Genomic DNA, 16,100 nt, shown 5'->3' on the forward strand with positions numbered 1-16,100 from the left:
AAGTCAGGATCCCCTTTAGCATGTATAACCACTTTAAACCATGTGTTCAAAAAAGGCCATAAAGAGGGAAAAGTCAAAGAAATAATTTGAGGACTACTCCTACCGCAAGCTAGTACTGATCAAGCTCATAGTAAGCACTTCAATGCAGTTGATCACTTAACCCTCACGGCAATCCTATCAGGTAGTTCCAGATATTATCCTCATTTTGCAGATAAGGAAACTGAGCCTCAAGAACTTGCTCAAAGTCATACATTAATGAGTGGTGGAGCTTAGATTCAAACCCAGGCATTATGACTCCAGAGCATTCGCTCTTAACTCTTCATGGATGACAAATTGCCTTCCTGGCTCTGCTTTATCCCCAACTTCATCTAGAATGATCTAGAGCAAATAAAAATCCCAGTGTCTCTCAGTCTGAGATGTAAGGTGGGGAGACACATCAACACAGCTACCTCTTGGGGATAATGCTCAGATTCTAGTGGGGATGTCAAGGGGAGGATGTGGTTTGAAAAGACATTCACTAAACCTATTGTCTCCATGTGTAAATGACAGAATTAAAGCTGGACGAGGTTTTGGCCTGTGGGAGAAGCTGAAGAAATAACACAGGGGGCATAGTTAAAAAATGCTGATAAACAGTGACATTCTCTGACCTCTAGTCTGCCATTAAGTAGCTGGAAGATCCTGGGAAAATCGCATAACCTAGCACAGCAATATTTCTCAGGGCTGGACTAGATGATCTCAAAGGTAGTGCTTTCACTCTTAGTAACAATTTCTGTGCTCTGGAGAAAGAATGAAAAATAAGTACAGGGTAGTAACTTTCTCATAAGGCAAACAATATTCAATTTAAAGGTTTGTCCTTCATTCTGAAATCAGGTTCTTGTTGCTTTCTTGTTATTAAAACTTCATTTATGAAACGATGGTGAAAGTACATGATAGAAGGTCTCCTTTTCTTTTTGAATGTTCTTAGCAGAATAAGAAGTAGGTTACTTTACCTCATTCTATAAACTTTTTTGAACTGTTACAGCGTTATGAAGTTCCACACAGGGAACCACTACATTAATATATTTTGCAATTCAAAATGTTCAGGGTACTCTACTTTTCCACAGCACTTGACAGTTTATTAAGCATTTCATATGAATTATCTCACTTGGTGCTCTGCAGTCTGCAAGATAATCTTATTTTGCAGAGTAAAAATAGAATTTAGGAAGGGTAAGCAACTTGATCAAGATTACACAGATCATTAAAGAAAATCCAGATTGTAATCTGTATCTTGTGACTTTAAATGCTATCTGCTTTCTAATTGGCGAGTGCTTCATAAATGTGGCCAAACGCTAGGGTCATAGGGAGAGTGTTTGAAAACCATCAAATGGATAAACCTGAATTTCTGGAGGATGGGCCTAAGGGTCATACCTTTTAAGAGCTCTCCAAGGGATTCTGGAGGGCAGTCAAGTTTGGGGACCAGTACTCAACATCACGCTGCCTCTGTCCAGCTAGCCTCACCAGGAAGAATAAGGGCTTTGGAGTCAGAGCTGGGTACTTCTGAGCGAGTCCTATAATATACCTGAGCCTCAGTCCTTCATCTGTGAAATGAGGATAATGCCACCTAATATGCAGAGTTGTAAATATTTTAAAAAATATACGTAAAGTGCCTAGATATGGTAGTTACTAAAAAATGGAGGATATTTTATTATTATTATTACTACTACTATTACAGTGAATATACTGCTTAATACGATGCCTAATATTACCGAATAAGGTATCTCTTATAAGTAGCAATGATCCTAGAATTTTCCTGAAGCAAATTCACGACAGATAACCCCCTCATTTACGACTTTTGGAACTGTCTGCAGGTCCCAGTTCCCTCCTCTGTGAAATAGTTATATTTGTAAATTGCTAAGGTACCTTTTGACTCTAAAAGTCAAAGTCTCCATAATTTTATTTAAGAGTTAAAGCCTCAGATGGTTTTGAGGAAGTGGATTTTAGTTCAGTATTAAACAGGCATAACTGAAATAACTGGTATTTAAAAATGACAAATCTCTTAGTTACGCTGCCATTTTCTATCAAGGTAAGACTATATCCAAAGCTAGACATTTGCTTCTCTACAGTTTATAATTTATATCTGTCTAGCATCAAAATTATTTGAAGCAACTTACCAACAAAAAGTGATAATAAGACAACAATGAAGCCAGTAAAAGAGCTGAGAATTCCCCCAAAATGGGGTAGAAATGGAAGAGAAGGGAAAATGGGGCAGAGGAGATGACTTTTTTCAGGAAGCCAGGAGAAGCTCTTTATAAAAACTGTACATTTAAGCTAGCATTAAGATTATTGACAGTGTTTTTAAGATTATGAACATATGACTTCTTAATGTTTCTTACCAAAGACCACAAATGCTAATCACCGATATACAGATGCAACTTAAATAAAGGAACTTTTTTCTAAGTAGGATGGAATTTACGTATGTCTACTCTTTCAGGGTAGCAGCAGTGAGTGCTTTTCTTTTGTTGACTAACCTCACTCTTGTTCTTCTGAAAAAGTATATACTGCATTTAAGTATTCCATCGTTATTCCGCTATCATTTTTTTGTGGATAAGAAAAATTTTTTAATTGTTTTGATAACGTCAAACGTATTATTGGCAAAGCCAAGTAAACCTTTAGTATTGTTATCCATTTGGGAAAACTTCTATCATATTCCTCTCTCACCTTGCTGTCTTTCTCTCACATTGCTCTCTTTCAGCTCCTTCCCTCCTTTTTAAACATCAAGTAGTTTTTAATCATAAAAAAAGGCCATTATGGTAATGGTAGCAAGGATCTAAAAATGATATCACTTACAAATTCATATTAAGTGGTAGTTTTTGATTCCCTGAGCATGAGTGATTTGATTTTTTTTTTTTTTAACAACTATTCCCCTGCTCTGGTTATAGTCAAAATGAAAACTCCTTCTTGGTTTTAGACATTGTTTCCTTTCTGTTCCCGCTGTCACTGGCCTGGCCCAAGGTTCATGCTTCTCCTCACTTTGGCTGCTCTAAGAGCCTCCTTTTCAGCTGGTCTCTTCGCCTCCAGGGTCCTGAAAGTGGTCCTCACTCCACTTCAAGCATCCTGTAACTGCAGCTATATTCATCTTTCTAAAGCAGAGCTAGGGTTATGTCTATTCTCCACTAAAACTCTTTCTTGGCCACCCACTGCTGATCATGGTCTTGTCTGCCATTTCAAGACACCATGATTTTCTCCCAAAATACCTCTCTCTCTCCTTACTGAGTACCTGGGGGGTATCCTGCTCTCTGGCCAAACTACTTGTTAGAATCTAAATGCAATCTGAACTCTTCCATCCCTTTACCTTACTATTGCCTCTAACAAGACAAATAAATGAAGAAAAGAATAATAACTAATTACAATTTCTATGTATGTCACCATTCTATTCAGATATTCTCCAATTTACATTTGTCCCCAAATCTAACAGGTCACACTTATAAGAATCTAAGTTGAGGAGGCATGATTATTCTTGCTTCAGTTGCCAAGTTACATGAAGCCATTTGGCGGGGTTAGTTTAGGAAAAAAAGAGGCCACAATGAATTCCCATGCAGCAGAAACAAATGAAACCTAATTTGCAGGCCAATCTTGTTTATTTTGGTTCATTCATCAGTATAATATAGTACCCACGACTCTGGACTAGATATCAGGGAACCTGAAATTTAATCCCATTTCTTCCATGACCAACCATATAACTTTCAGAAAATCACACAACTTTTCTGGTCCCTGTTTTTTTCTCATTTACAAAATGGAAATCTGTCTTTTTTTTTTTTTTTTTTTTTGTGGTACATGGGCCTCTCACTGTTGTGGCCTCTCCCGTTGCGGAGCACAGGCTCCGGATGCGCAGGCTCAGCAGCCATGGCTCACGGGCCCAGCCGCTCCGCGGCATGTGGGATCTTCCCGGACTGGGGCACAAACCCGTGTCCCCTGCATCGGCAGGCGGACTCTCAACCACTGCACCACCAGGGAAGCCCCTGTCTTTCTTTGTTCAAACACTACACATACTTAAGAAATTATTATTATGTTTACTTGCCATTCCCTACAACATAGTCCCTTTCTGTATATATTTGCTTTACAATTCTCTGTCATTCCCATAGCTTTTGTAGATTCCATAATTACATCTCAACACCACTGAGAGTTCTAGAGAAGGAAGCAAATACCAAGTATCACAAACGGTTCAAATATACTGCTTTTTAGGATGTTGATTAGATCACCTCTTAGGCCTTTCCTAGCTTTAAAATAGTAAAATAGTTACTGATATGTAAACATCACTCCATCCTCCTATCCAAGAAGTGCTTGGACTTGTCACAACTTATTTGTCTCATGACTCTAGACCTCATGAAGGTTTAGGATGTCTGTCTCTCTCTCATCTACACAGAACCTTGTAGGACGTCTCATACCTCTTGTAGTCATTCACACTACAACTATTCCTTTTACATCTGAAAACAGATTTAGCTTTTAAATAAACATGTGAATTTGAAACAACAAATTACTGAAAGACATTTTAGGTTTATTCTTATATGGCTAGTTGTGATATCAGAAATTCTGAAGAGAGAAACATTTCAACCAATGTCTTCTTGGGAGAGGCAAAGATTCTCAAATTGTCTACTACGTGAAATTTAAAAGTATAATCGTCAAGTATAGCACACAGGAAACGGTAGCAACTGCTTGCTCCAAAAACTAGGCTGGTCATCCTAATCCAAAGCCTAGACTTTGAACTCAAGATGGCAAACATATTAACTCTCCCTCACCTTACTAACTCCCCACCTAAAGTAGACATTGAAAAACTGATGCCAGAAATCAAATCTCTTTGCGCTCCCTGTTAAAGATTTACCTGGCTGAATTCGACCTAGTTGACACTGCCATGCCTTTTCCTACAATTTGTCTAAATTTTCAGCATAACTGTAGTCACGATAGAGAAGCAACAAGTTCTCGTACAGTGTACGTGCTGATTTTAGAGCCAGTCTCACCTGAGCGATTCTGAAGCTCTAAGTAAATGAAAGTTGATGCCTCTGAATACAGATAAACACACACACACACATCCCACATTATTTCAGGGACAACCAAGGTACAGGTCATTTCAGAGTCTAGTACAAAAGTGACACACAATGTTGAAGAATTTTGGTTCTTCTATATTGAAGTGAGACTCAAAGGAAGAAGAAACTCTAGTCCACGTTTCCTTAACACATAATACAGCTCTTGTAGCTTTGACTGAAGCTGAACCTCAATTTTCAAATGGGTCATCGTTTGTAAACTCTAGAAAAAGTACCACTGATTCAGATAGCAGGACTACGCAAAAGCTACTGACACAAAACCCTCTGGAAAAATAGAATGAAAAGAAGCCAGCACTTACTTGGCACAAACCGCTGATGCACATATCCAAAGATTCTGTGTAGCAGCGAGTCCCGTCTAAGACTTTAGGTGCAAGTTCAACAATCAGGGCTGTTCCTTTGGCCTGGCACTTGAGGGAACATGGGTTGTCGGGGTCGTTAGACACAGGAAGCCATTCATAAAACTGGCCGTGGTGCTTGACATCGTTATGAGCTGAGCACTGCTGCGCTCGGAAATCACCTGCTTCTGGTGGGCAGTCCTGGAGAAGACAAAGAGGGAAGGGAGAAGCACAGGTTAGGAGAGCAGCCTCAAACAGAACACTAGAGCAGCTATGTGCTCCAGGTCTTAGGAAACAAAGCAAATGTTCTGTCGTTACAGATGGACCCTCCCATAGCATCTGAAAGGTTATATGATTATTTGGCCCTCAGGAGGTAGAGATTTGAGAAAAGTCACCACCTTGAAATAGATTTTCTGATAGAAGTGAAATGGGAAAGAAACCAGCTTGAAATAGATCTGATGGATACTAGTTGGGAAAGTAACCACCCTGAAATATATTTTCTCAAAGATGTTTATTTGTCCATGGAGTCCCTCCACATTGTAATATTTTTGTTTCCTTGTAATTTAAGTAGAACTGAGTATAGTCACAGGGTTAGTTAAAAGTATCACTGTCATTTTCAGTTCTGATACCAAAAGCTATGACAAAATGTTATTTTAGCAACTAGGAGCAAAAAGTTATGATGATTTTGTTCAAAATTTTTTTGTGGGGTTGTTTGTGAGTTTTTTTCTAAAGCAGTATACTTACGCTACACAGTATCCAGAATTAAACAGGGAGACCAAAAGAGAGAAAACAGCATTTACACCTGAATTTCTTTGGCTTCAGGCAGCATGGCTGAATGTCTTGGACTCCCTCCTCAGATGGGAGTTGGATGCAATATGGTGGGTCTCTATGGGCCTACGTTTCCTTGTGTTTAGAACAGAGGCAATGATAATACTGAGCTCTCAAGGTCATAGTCAGAATTTCATGAGCTTTTGTTGGCCATATACTGGCAGAAGGAAGACAGTACATGGTAGCTATTATTGTGATTATTTAATGAAGCCAGTGAAGAGAAAGTGTTGTTGGAGAATTAGGAAAGTCTCTGAATTTGAAATCACACTGTATGAGACCAGCAGAAAACAAGAATGTTTTACATGTGTGTGTGTGTGTGTGTGTGTGTGTATATATATATATATATATTTTTTTTTTTCTCCTGTACGCGGGCCTCTCGCTGCCGTGGCCTCTCCCGTTGCGGAGCACAGGCTCCGGACGCGCAGGCTCAGCGGCCATGGCTCACGGGCCCAGCCGCTCCGCGGCATGTGGGATCTTCCCGGACCGGGGCACGAACCCGTGTCCCCTGCATCGGCAGGCGGACTCTGAACCACTGCGCCACCAGGGAAGCCCTACATGTATATTTTATAAATGGAATTTTAAAATGTAAAACCATAACTAACCATGGCTATTATCTAATAAATGATAAACTATAGTGAAAACAATTATGATTTAATTTTAAAAAGACAAATATCACCTATCCCTCGGAGAAGCTGTTTGATAAGTAGGTCTATTTTATGGTACATGCATTCAGATTAGGATTTATTATGGAAGATTGTAGAATATCCATCTACAAGGATGGATATTAATGACAGGGAAGACTTTCATTAAAATTTTTTATCTTAAATAATGAATTTTCATGTAGCCTTTTAGCAGTTCCTGATTACTACATTATCACTTTTAAGAGTTCTCTTTTACAAGGTTTCTTCCTCTGAAAATCTATTTACATTTAAATAAACATTGTGAGAATAACATTATGCTATTTTATAAAATGAAATCCTGACTCTTTACTCAAATTTCAGTGTTACTATTAAGTAGCATATAAGCCTTTAATATTTCAGAAAGCATTAATTCTTCCTAGGCAAAATGGGTGTAAACAATTACTTATTTCAGTTGAAATTAAACTAGCTCAAAATACAATATAAATTCTCGGGCTTCCCTGGTGGCACAGTGGTTGAGAGTTCATCTGCCGGTGCAGGGCACGCGGGTTCGTGCCCCGGTCCGGGAGGATCCCACACGCCGCAGAGCGGCTGGGCCCGTGAGCCTATGGCCGCTGAGCCTGCCCGTCCGGAGCCTGTGCTCCGCAACGGGAGAGGCCACAACGGTGAGAGGCCCGCATACCGCAAAAAACAAAAACAGAAACAAAAAACAATATAAATTCTGAAAGGTATTTTATTGTTAGTATCATATGTGTTCTCAGAGTGAATAAAATGTAATACTAAAGGAAAAGAATAAATTTTATTTATTCTTTAAATAAATAAAGTATACATGGGTACCCAAAAAGGCTTAAGTGATTTTGAATACTGTCTGAAAAAAATTTAAAGATCATTAAACCAGTCAATAAGTGTGTGTTACACTTTGTTGTGATAGTTGTTTGTTGTAAGAAATAAAACAAAACTCACAATCTGCAAACCTATGCTATAAATCACAAAACAGGTAAATTGTATGATGCAACACAAACTATCTGAACTCAAATGTTTAACCCCATCTCCTTTCAGACGATGTGTTCCAAGATAAGAACACAAACAAACTTAACATTAATTATTCATGAACTTATGTTCCAAAGGCAAGACCACAGCTTGCCCAGTTTACAAATCCTATCATTCTCCAACTAGACCTCATTTACTAGCTTCTGTCCTGAAATAACCCTGTGATTAACTACAGCCCCAAACTCTACGAGTCTTCTTCCCTAAATTCCCCCATCTGAGAAACTACCGGCTGTCAAGGTGCTTCTTCCCCTTGTTTAGCAAGTTTAATAAAACCAGCTTTATATGATTAACACGTTTCCCTAGTGGCTGCTGCATGGGGGCTTCCACAGTTGAACTGATAGTTTAATTAATAAGTTTTAAATAAAGTGTTTTCAGTTGCATAATACCTGTCATTCCAAGAGTCAGCTGATTACCCAGTAGAACAGAAGAAATACTGAAGTGGACTCAATAGAGCAGAATACAGAGCAAACTGTTTAGAATGGTCCCAAACTTCCCTCATAATTACTTTTACCTTCTTTTTCTATAAATAAAAGTGAATCAGCTATAAGGGAATTTCAGGGTCAGGTTGAATCACCTCTGCATTAAGTAAGAAGGATAATATATAATTAAGAGACCTCTGAGTATGAACCTGAGATACTTTTCTGTATTTATCCAATTGCAAGAAAGGAGTGTCAATTACATTTTAAAATTGATGTTACATCATCTTAGTACAGACATAAAACTCCTACAGAGTCTCTTATGAGTCCCCGCTGTTCAACAAAATGTGTTGAGTCTTCCCACCTTTACTAAAATAAATAAGACTGAAAGTCAGTCAAAAGTAAAATTACTAAAAAGTGAAGCTAAACTATTAAGACTTTTTGGTTTTCTTTTCAGTGACAAAAAAGTAGACATATCTAAACACATCACAGAGAATCAACAGGCAGACAGATGTTCCTGTTTGCCATTCACCTATATCTACTAGCTCTGAGAACACCTGCTATAGGTTTTTATAAACTTTCACAACCGGAGAAATGTCTCTGAGAATAATAATGCTTGCGAACACGTTTACTCACTTTTATCACTATGGTCTTTCCTCCTGCCCCTACTTCTGTAGGGGTGGGAATATATATTTTGCTAAATTGAGAATGCACTTAAAACCTGGAGTTCAGAGTTGGAAACTGAACTTGAACCTTCTTAATGTTTGAGTTTATTTGTACTTGGCAAAATGCAACTTCCTGTTTTAAGAAAAACGACTCAAGAAGGCTTATAAAACAGGTTCAGAAAGCTTCTTGGACATCAAATCGCTCTTACAAAGTAACATTTTCATGATTTAAGTGTAAATGAATCAGAAACATATGAATCAAATTTCCCTTGAAATACACATGTTTAAAAATTAAGGGAAGAAGGATTTGGCAAACGCTTCTTTTGTTGAACCCAAAACATCTCAAGCATAGTTCAAGACACTCACTGAACTCCTGATGCATCTGGAATCACCCAGCTGCAGGAGTGGAAACTCAAGCAAAGTCATCATAGTTTCTTGTCCCACAAGTATCATAATAATAATGACAATAACCCTTACTTGTATACAGATTCATCATGTACAAAGTTTTTAGTTTTGAATTATAATTTGATGTATGAAAACACTATAGTTCTTGATCCTCCTAAAAGCTAGATTTAGAAACTGATAAACCTAACTGCTTTGAAAAATATTTAACATCCTATCCTGGGCATCATCCTTGAAATATCTCATAGGTACTAATGATGAAGACAAATAAAATTGCTGAAAATTCTCATAGCTATCTGAACTAGACACATCCCCCACCAAGAACCTGGCAAAAAATAATAGTGTGGGAAAGATGCTCTGGACTAAAGACCCCCAGCTTTCAGCCAGAAACACTGTCCAGTAGAAACAGAGCAAGAGAGAGCAAAGGAATGCATTTCTTGGCCTTCTGTCTATTTCCAACTAACTGTAATGCCTGACGATTGACAACTCTGTGTCAGGCTACTGAGCTAGGGCTTCCTCACTCTGAAAAAAAAATATTTTATTTAACATAGTCAGATGATCCCATGAATTACTGCATTTAGCCATTTAATACAATATAATACTTTTTCTCTCCAATTTTAAAGCACTCAATCCTAACCGTGTCAGAGTTTTCTTCTTTAAAAGCACAAAAATAAAAGCTGACCTTTAATGTACTCCCATTATAATTCATAAAGTCCGTGGAGTTCTGCCATAAATGAATCCAATTCAAAACATTTTCTGGTTAATTAACTAGCCAGTGGGAAAGATAAGATGGATCCCAGATGTCCCCTGACGATGACAGGTGGATCAGATTACATTGTGGGACAAAAGAGGGTCAAGCTTCCCAGAGTTTACTCACTGGGTGAAATGTAGAAGATTATAATCTCAGCAGCTAAGGGTGGTAGCATCAGAAAGGCTTTTAAAATGGTTCTGAGAAAATATAGATTCAGGGTCAGGAGAAACGTAACTTTTTCTCTTTTTCAAGATGACATTTTCCTCCCTGAGGGATACCCTTCTGCTCTACCTCTATCCTTAAGTATTTGGTGGTTGGCCTTTTCTCCTAATTTTGCTGTTTCATTGAAATTATTATATGAGTGCCATGGTAGAGATGCCATATTCTGATTCTTTGGTCTTATTTATAAAGTCAGTATTAATACCTGATAGTATCAAGAAAATACTGGAAATTATATTTAGGTGACCGCTTGGACTGTAGTAACTGAAGAAATCTATCCTTCTCACTGCATTTCCCTATCTCGTAACTGTTCCTCCAAATTCCGTGTCTCCCCTCCATCCTGTCCTAATCACTCACCCTCCATAAAAATTACTGTGCAAGGAAACAAAATTATAATTGCTTAATAAGGTGTCTATTCTATCCTCCAGAAATTTGAGATTGCGACTCCATGATGAAAACATCTATGGAAATTTATCAGCTACTTGATGACTTCAGAAAATTTTATTAGTGCTAAGTTTTACCCTCAGAATATTAGGAACCCTCAATGGTCTGATGGGAAAATGGGAAAAGATTACCATAAAAGATTCCTGCACAGTAAGTAGATGGAAGCTCTGAAGAATATGCACCCTAAAGTTCTCAAATCTCAGCACATGAGTAGACACCTCTTTTATATACTTTGGCTTTACTACTTGGCTTTCTGCCTCTTTTATTTGAAGTTGAGCTGAGACTACTAAACAGTAATTATCCACTGATGCAATCCAATCTAATACGATATTTTATTCTCAGAAACATAATTAATGTTTCAATTTCTATTTCCAACTCAGACTCCCTTCTCCTGAACTCTAGTCTCATATATACAACTGCTTCCTCACCATCTGGATGTCTAAGATATCACAAATCATAATGTCCAAACTTGAATTCCCAATCCCCTCTTTCCCCCCCAGAATTTGTTTCCTCTGAAGCCTTTACCATCCCAGTCAATGCCAATTCCATCCTTTTCAGGCCCCAAATCTTAAAGCAGCGGTTCTTACACCTGAGTGTGCATCAGAATCACCCGGAGGGCTTGATCAAAATACCAGCTTATTAGGGCCCCATCCTCCAGAGCAGGGGAAACGTGCTGCACGGCAGGAGGTGAGTAGTGGGTGAGTGAGCGAAGCTTCATCTGCCATTCCCCATCACTCGCATTACATCCTGAACCATATCCCTCTGTCCCCCAACCCCCATGGAAAAATCGTCTTCCACGAAACTGGTCCCTGGTGCCAAAAAGTTTGGGGACCTCTACTCCAGAGTTTCTGATTCAGTAGATTTGCGGGGTGGGGGGGTGGGGCAAAGGAACTGGCATTTTTAACAGGTTCCCCAGTGATGCTGATATTGCTGGTTTGGTGACCACACTTTGACAACCACTGCCCTGGAATGATCCTTGACTTTCACATCCAATCCATCAGGAAATGCTGGTTCTATACATAAAATTATACAGAATCTGACCACAAACTCGGCCAAGCCACCGTCATGTCTTGCCTGCATTATTACAATAGTCTCCTAACTGATCTTCCTTCTACCTTTGCTTTCCAAGAGACTTCTGTCAGAGCAGCCAGAGTGACCTTATTAAAGCAGAAAGCAGATTGTGTCACATTTCAGCTACAACTCTGCCGTGGCTCCTCACTTCACTCAGATTAAAAGCCAAAACCCTCATCACAGACAGAGGTCAGGATGTGGCCCCATCACCTCCTTCTGTCTTCCTTATGCCCTTGGCTCCAGCCACACTGGATTCCCACTATGCCTTGAACACTCCAGGAATACACTTACTTAAGGACACATGCGCTATCCATCCCTTCTGCCTAGAATTTTCTTTGCCCAGATTCCAGGTGGCTAATTAACCTCAACCTCTATCAAGTCTTGCTCAAATATCACCTTCCCAATGAGACCTACCTTGACTTTTCTATGCAAAATTGCAATTCCCACTACTGATTCCTTTTTATCCTCTCAACTTTTCCTTTTTTCCTTCACACTTAATGACCTTCAAGTACACCGCATAATTTACTTATTTTTTGTCTGTGTCCTTCCACTAAAGTATAAGCTCCAGGAGGATGGGGATCTTTGACTGTTTGGCTCACAAGCTATTATATACCAGTAAGCAAAAGAAATTTTTTTGAGAATGAATGACTAACACAACAAATACATAAAACAGAAGTCATGTCTTGCATTGTAGAAACTCCTATTCTTAAAATCTTGCAGGGAATCTAAATCTTGATAGTTTCCTAATCAAGGAATCTTAGAAAATCTTGATGAAATATCTATTTTTTCTTCTTTTTTTGAAATACAAATTTACAAGAATACTTTTTATTTCAGACACTAGGGAAATTGAGTAGGGATTCTTGCCTACTTTCTGAATAGGCAGATTGATGTTTCCTCCAGCATGTAAACAAACTTAATAGGGCAATAGTAAGAAACATAAAATGTGCTGAAATAATTTATTATTCCATAAATCGACAGTTGTAAATTTTATATAACATTCACTGTTATATGCATGCACTATAAAGCACTAATGTTAAGGTATCCAGCTTTATACCCAAATTTTGGCCACCTGCTTATACTAACATCAACATCATCATCAAAAGCATTTATTTGTGCAAGACTGCTAGCTGCTATGAAAAATGAGATTAAACATAGTCCCTGCCCTGTCTAGACAGTCTATATGGAGACAATTCTATTATATTTCAAGAGCATAATATTTAAATCTCAAACACACCACTATCAGTGCAGAGAACAGAAAGTGGGGTCGATTTTGGAAGAAGGTGGTGTCACCGCAGGTAAAGGTCACTCTTGTCTCATTCTTCCTCCTATTTGAAAATACCAACAGACTTTCTTGGGACACTATATTTTCATGCATAATATATAAGACATATTTAAGAGTCCTTTGTTTTGTTCCTTTTTTTTCCTGGTATAAAAGATTTACAGATTTTCTTTATTTTCCTTCCAAACCATCAATACTTCTGGAAAGTAAGTGCCTATGAAAATGAATCATTAACCATTTTAACGCCTTACTGTGGATCAGGGTCGGGCCCTATAAAATAACATCTTTACAGATTTGTGACCCTGTAAAATAATATGGAACGCTTAAGTTTATTCAAGCTTTGGGTGTGCCCTACTCTGGGCCCACTAAGTGAATGCTGGTTACAGGTATATTAAAGAGCTCTAAACCAGTCCAAATATGTTTATCCAGGTCCAGACATAAGAGACTCAAAATATATCACACAATAAATCATTAACCCCACCCTACTTACTCGATTAGAGCTTGTTATCTGAAAACAAATGCTCTGCTTGGCTAGTTTTTAATGTCTCCAGGCATTTGAGAGTCGATCTAAGTAAAAACATTTAAAACATTTCATTTTAAAAGTTCATTTTTTTCCTACCCCGTTTGGGTAGCTTTTATTTCAGTGTGGTTCTTTTTTCTCCTTTGAACAAGGCAGACTTTTGGAATCCAATTCCCTTGAGGGATTTGTAGGACTGGTTGTTGTTTGTCATATTAGACTCTTAAAATTCTCTCCATTTTGAAAATATTCATTCCCTGAGGGCTTTTATTGTTTTTAGTCCCTTTCTCTGAATTAGCTCCAATTTAGCAGTATCTTTTCTTAAATCAGCATTTCTGACTTTTTACTATTTTTTATTATTGTCTAAAATCAATGTTCTCTCCCTCCCCAAATTAACATATTTGAAGTGGTAATTTGTAATCCTTTTTGGAACATGGCATACAATTTCATTTTAAAAGCATTCAAGTCTACAGGGTTTTTTTGTTTGTTTTCAGACTGTATTTACCAAAATATTTGTGGTGGACAGTCAGGTTAGAGGAAGGACTCATATAAGGGAAATATTTTAGCATGTAAACACTTAAGCTGTTACTACTGCTGGGGCCTGCTGCATAACAAGTTCTTTATGTTTCTATTTATAAGTGGGAAAGGTAATAAAGCTTGATATATGACAAAGGAGCAAATACGGAGGCTGAAGTTGTCTTCCGGTGCTTATGCCAGCTGCTTAATGAAAACTGGAAAAAGATACCATCCAGAGCAATTCAAAGATAAATACAGTCATCCCCCGCTTTTCCAAAGTTCGCTTTACGCCATTTTGCTTTTACGAAAGACCTTACATTAATACCTGCTTTTGCCAACCAAAAGAAATCCGAAGAGGATTTTTGCTTTTACAAAAAGAGGTGAAAAGCAAAATAGTGTTCAGTGTTTATTTTGCAGCAGGCCTAGACACCCACCCCAAGCAGGGAAAGTGGCACCACCAAGCTCCTTCCCCAGGAACTACACTCTGCATCTCAGCATCAAGCCTACATTTGAACGGTGTCTATGAGCATCCGTGCTTTAACTCCATTTATTCTGTGCATCTCTTAGCAAGATGCATCCTAAGGTAACTGCTTCTTTGTTTTATGCCATTTCAACTTAGAAAAGGTTTCATAGGCATGCTCTACTTTCAAATAGGGGAGAAACCTGTACCATGTTAGACAATTCAGAGAAGACCATAGTATTCTCTTCTCCTCTTCTCCATCCCAGTCTATAACAAACTGCCTAGTGTTGCCTGCAAGCTTAACTTCTTTTCAGCTGTCACTGAATCCTGACAGCTGTCTGTTTTCCTGGCACTGTATCTAATCAATGCTCTTTTCTGGAGGCATGTAATACAGTACCATGAACACCTCTTGAAATACCTCTGTCCTTGAGTTCTTGAAATACTTCTGGGCACTCGATAGGTACGTTTTTTGAAGCAAGCAATTTAAGGTTCCCGAGTTAGTTCCTACAAAGCTGACATCAGGCTGCTATTTCAATTATTATCCAGTCAGTTCAGTGAAGTTTATATTAGGAGTGAAGCTGCTTCCCAACTTGGAGAAGGTTCCAGGTCAATGGGTAGAGGAGAAAGACATCTATTCTCCAATCAGTGGAATGGAATAGTGCCTCCTCTCAGCCAGATTCCTCTTTGGATGGTAGATTCTAACCCTGACCACAAATACAAGTCATCCCGGCAAGAGACAGGTTTCCAAAGAGAGGAAATCAGATGTCCTCAGACTGTACATGGTACCAGTGAAGATTAGCTGAGTCTTTCCTTGTAGACCGTGGAGTGAGGGGAAAGAGTAAGATTACCATGGATAAAACGATCAAGAGCTTAATGACGTTCTCTTCCTTCCCTTGTCTCTTCCCAACTTCTAGATCAGAATTCCTATTCCAGACACCCACGTTCATGATTTACTACATAAACTGACCTTTTAAATGAAGTACTCTCAAGCGGCTGGAAGCTTCATCATGGATATGGTGACAATACTTTCCACAGCAAATGTTAGAATTCATGCTTGATAAATTTGAGGATACTTATGGCAACACCAGGGAAATCATTGAAAGTGGGATTATCTTAGAAAAATTGGGTAGCCATGGAATCAGAACAAAGCAGAAAGTAAAACAAGCAGGGTGGGGAGTTTCAACTCAATTGGTGTCAGGCAGTGGTCCTGGGTAGAAGGGAGACCTCCTCCCCCACAGGTTTGCTGTAGGGTAGAGTAAAAGCTTCCCAGAGAAAGAGTCCACCCTTCCGTTTACTGTGGTCAAGTGGGACCTAGAAATTGTTTGCTATCTTTCCCCAGTTCCCTTTCTAAATTTCCTTATTTTCTCCATTCCTAGGAGCCCAGGACCTACATGCTGTCACAAATCATACCTCTGCCTTCTCTTTTCACAT

The 16,100-nt window shown here is 38.6% G+C and overlaps 1 protein-coding gene across 3 annotated transcripts in view; it reads right to left on the reverse strand.

Moving 5' to 3' along the window:
• ADAMTSL1 (ADAMTS like 1) overlaps positions 1 to 16,100 on the reverse strand; it is a 1,025,773-nt gene that overhangs the window by 362,117 nt on the left and 647,556 nt on the right. For all 3 annotated transcript variants that reach the window (XM_049711047.1, XM_049711046.1, XM_004276108.3), the window contains one exon: positions 5,378 to 5,614. In XM_049711047.1, coding sequence (XP_049567004.1) covers positions 5,378 to 5,614 — 237 coding nt within the window. The remainder of the gene's footprint in view (positions 1 to 5,377; positions 5,615 to 16,100) is intronic.

The sequence above is a fragment of the Orcinus orca genome, chromosome 6 (genome assembly GCF_937001465.1).
Source record: "Orcinus orca chromosome 6, mOrcOrc1.1, whole genome shotgun sequence".
Taxonomy (NCBI): domain Eukaryota; kingdom Metazoa; phylum Chordata; class Mammalia; order Artiodactyla; family Delphinidae; genus Orcinus; species Orcinus orca.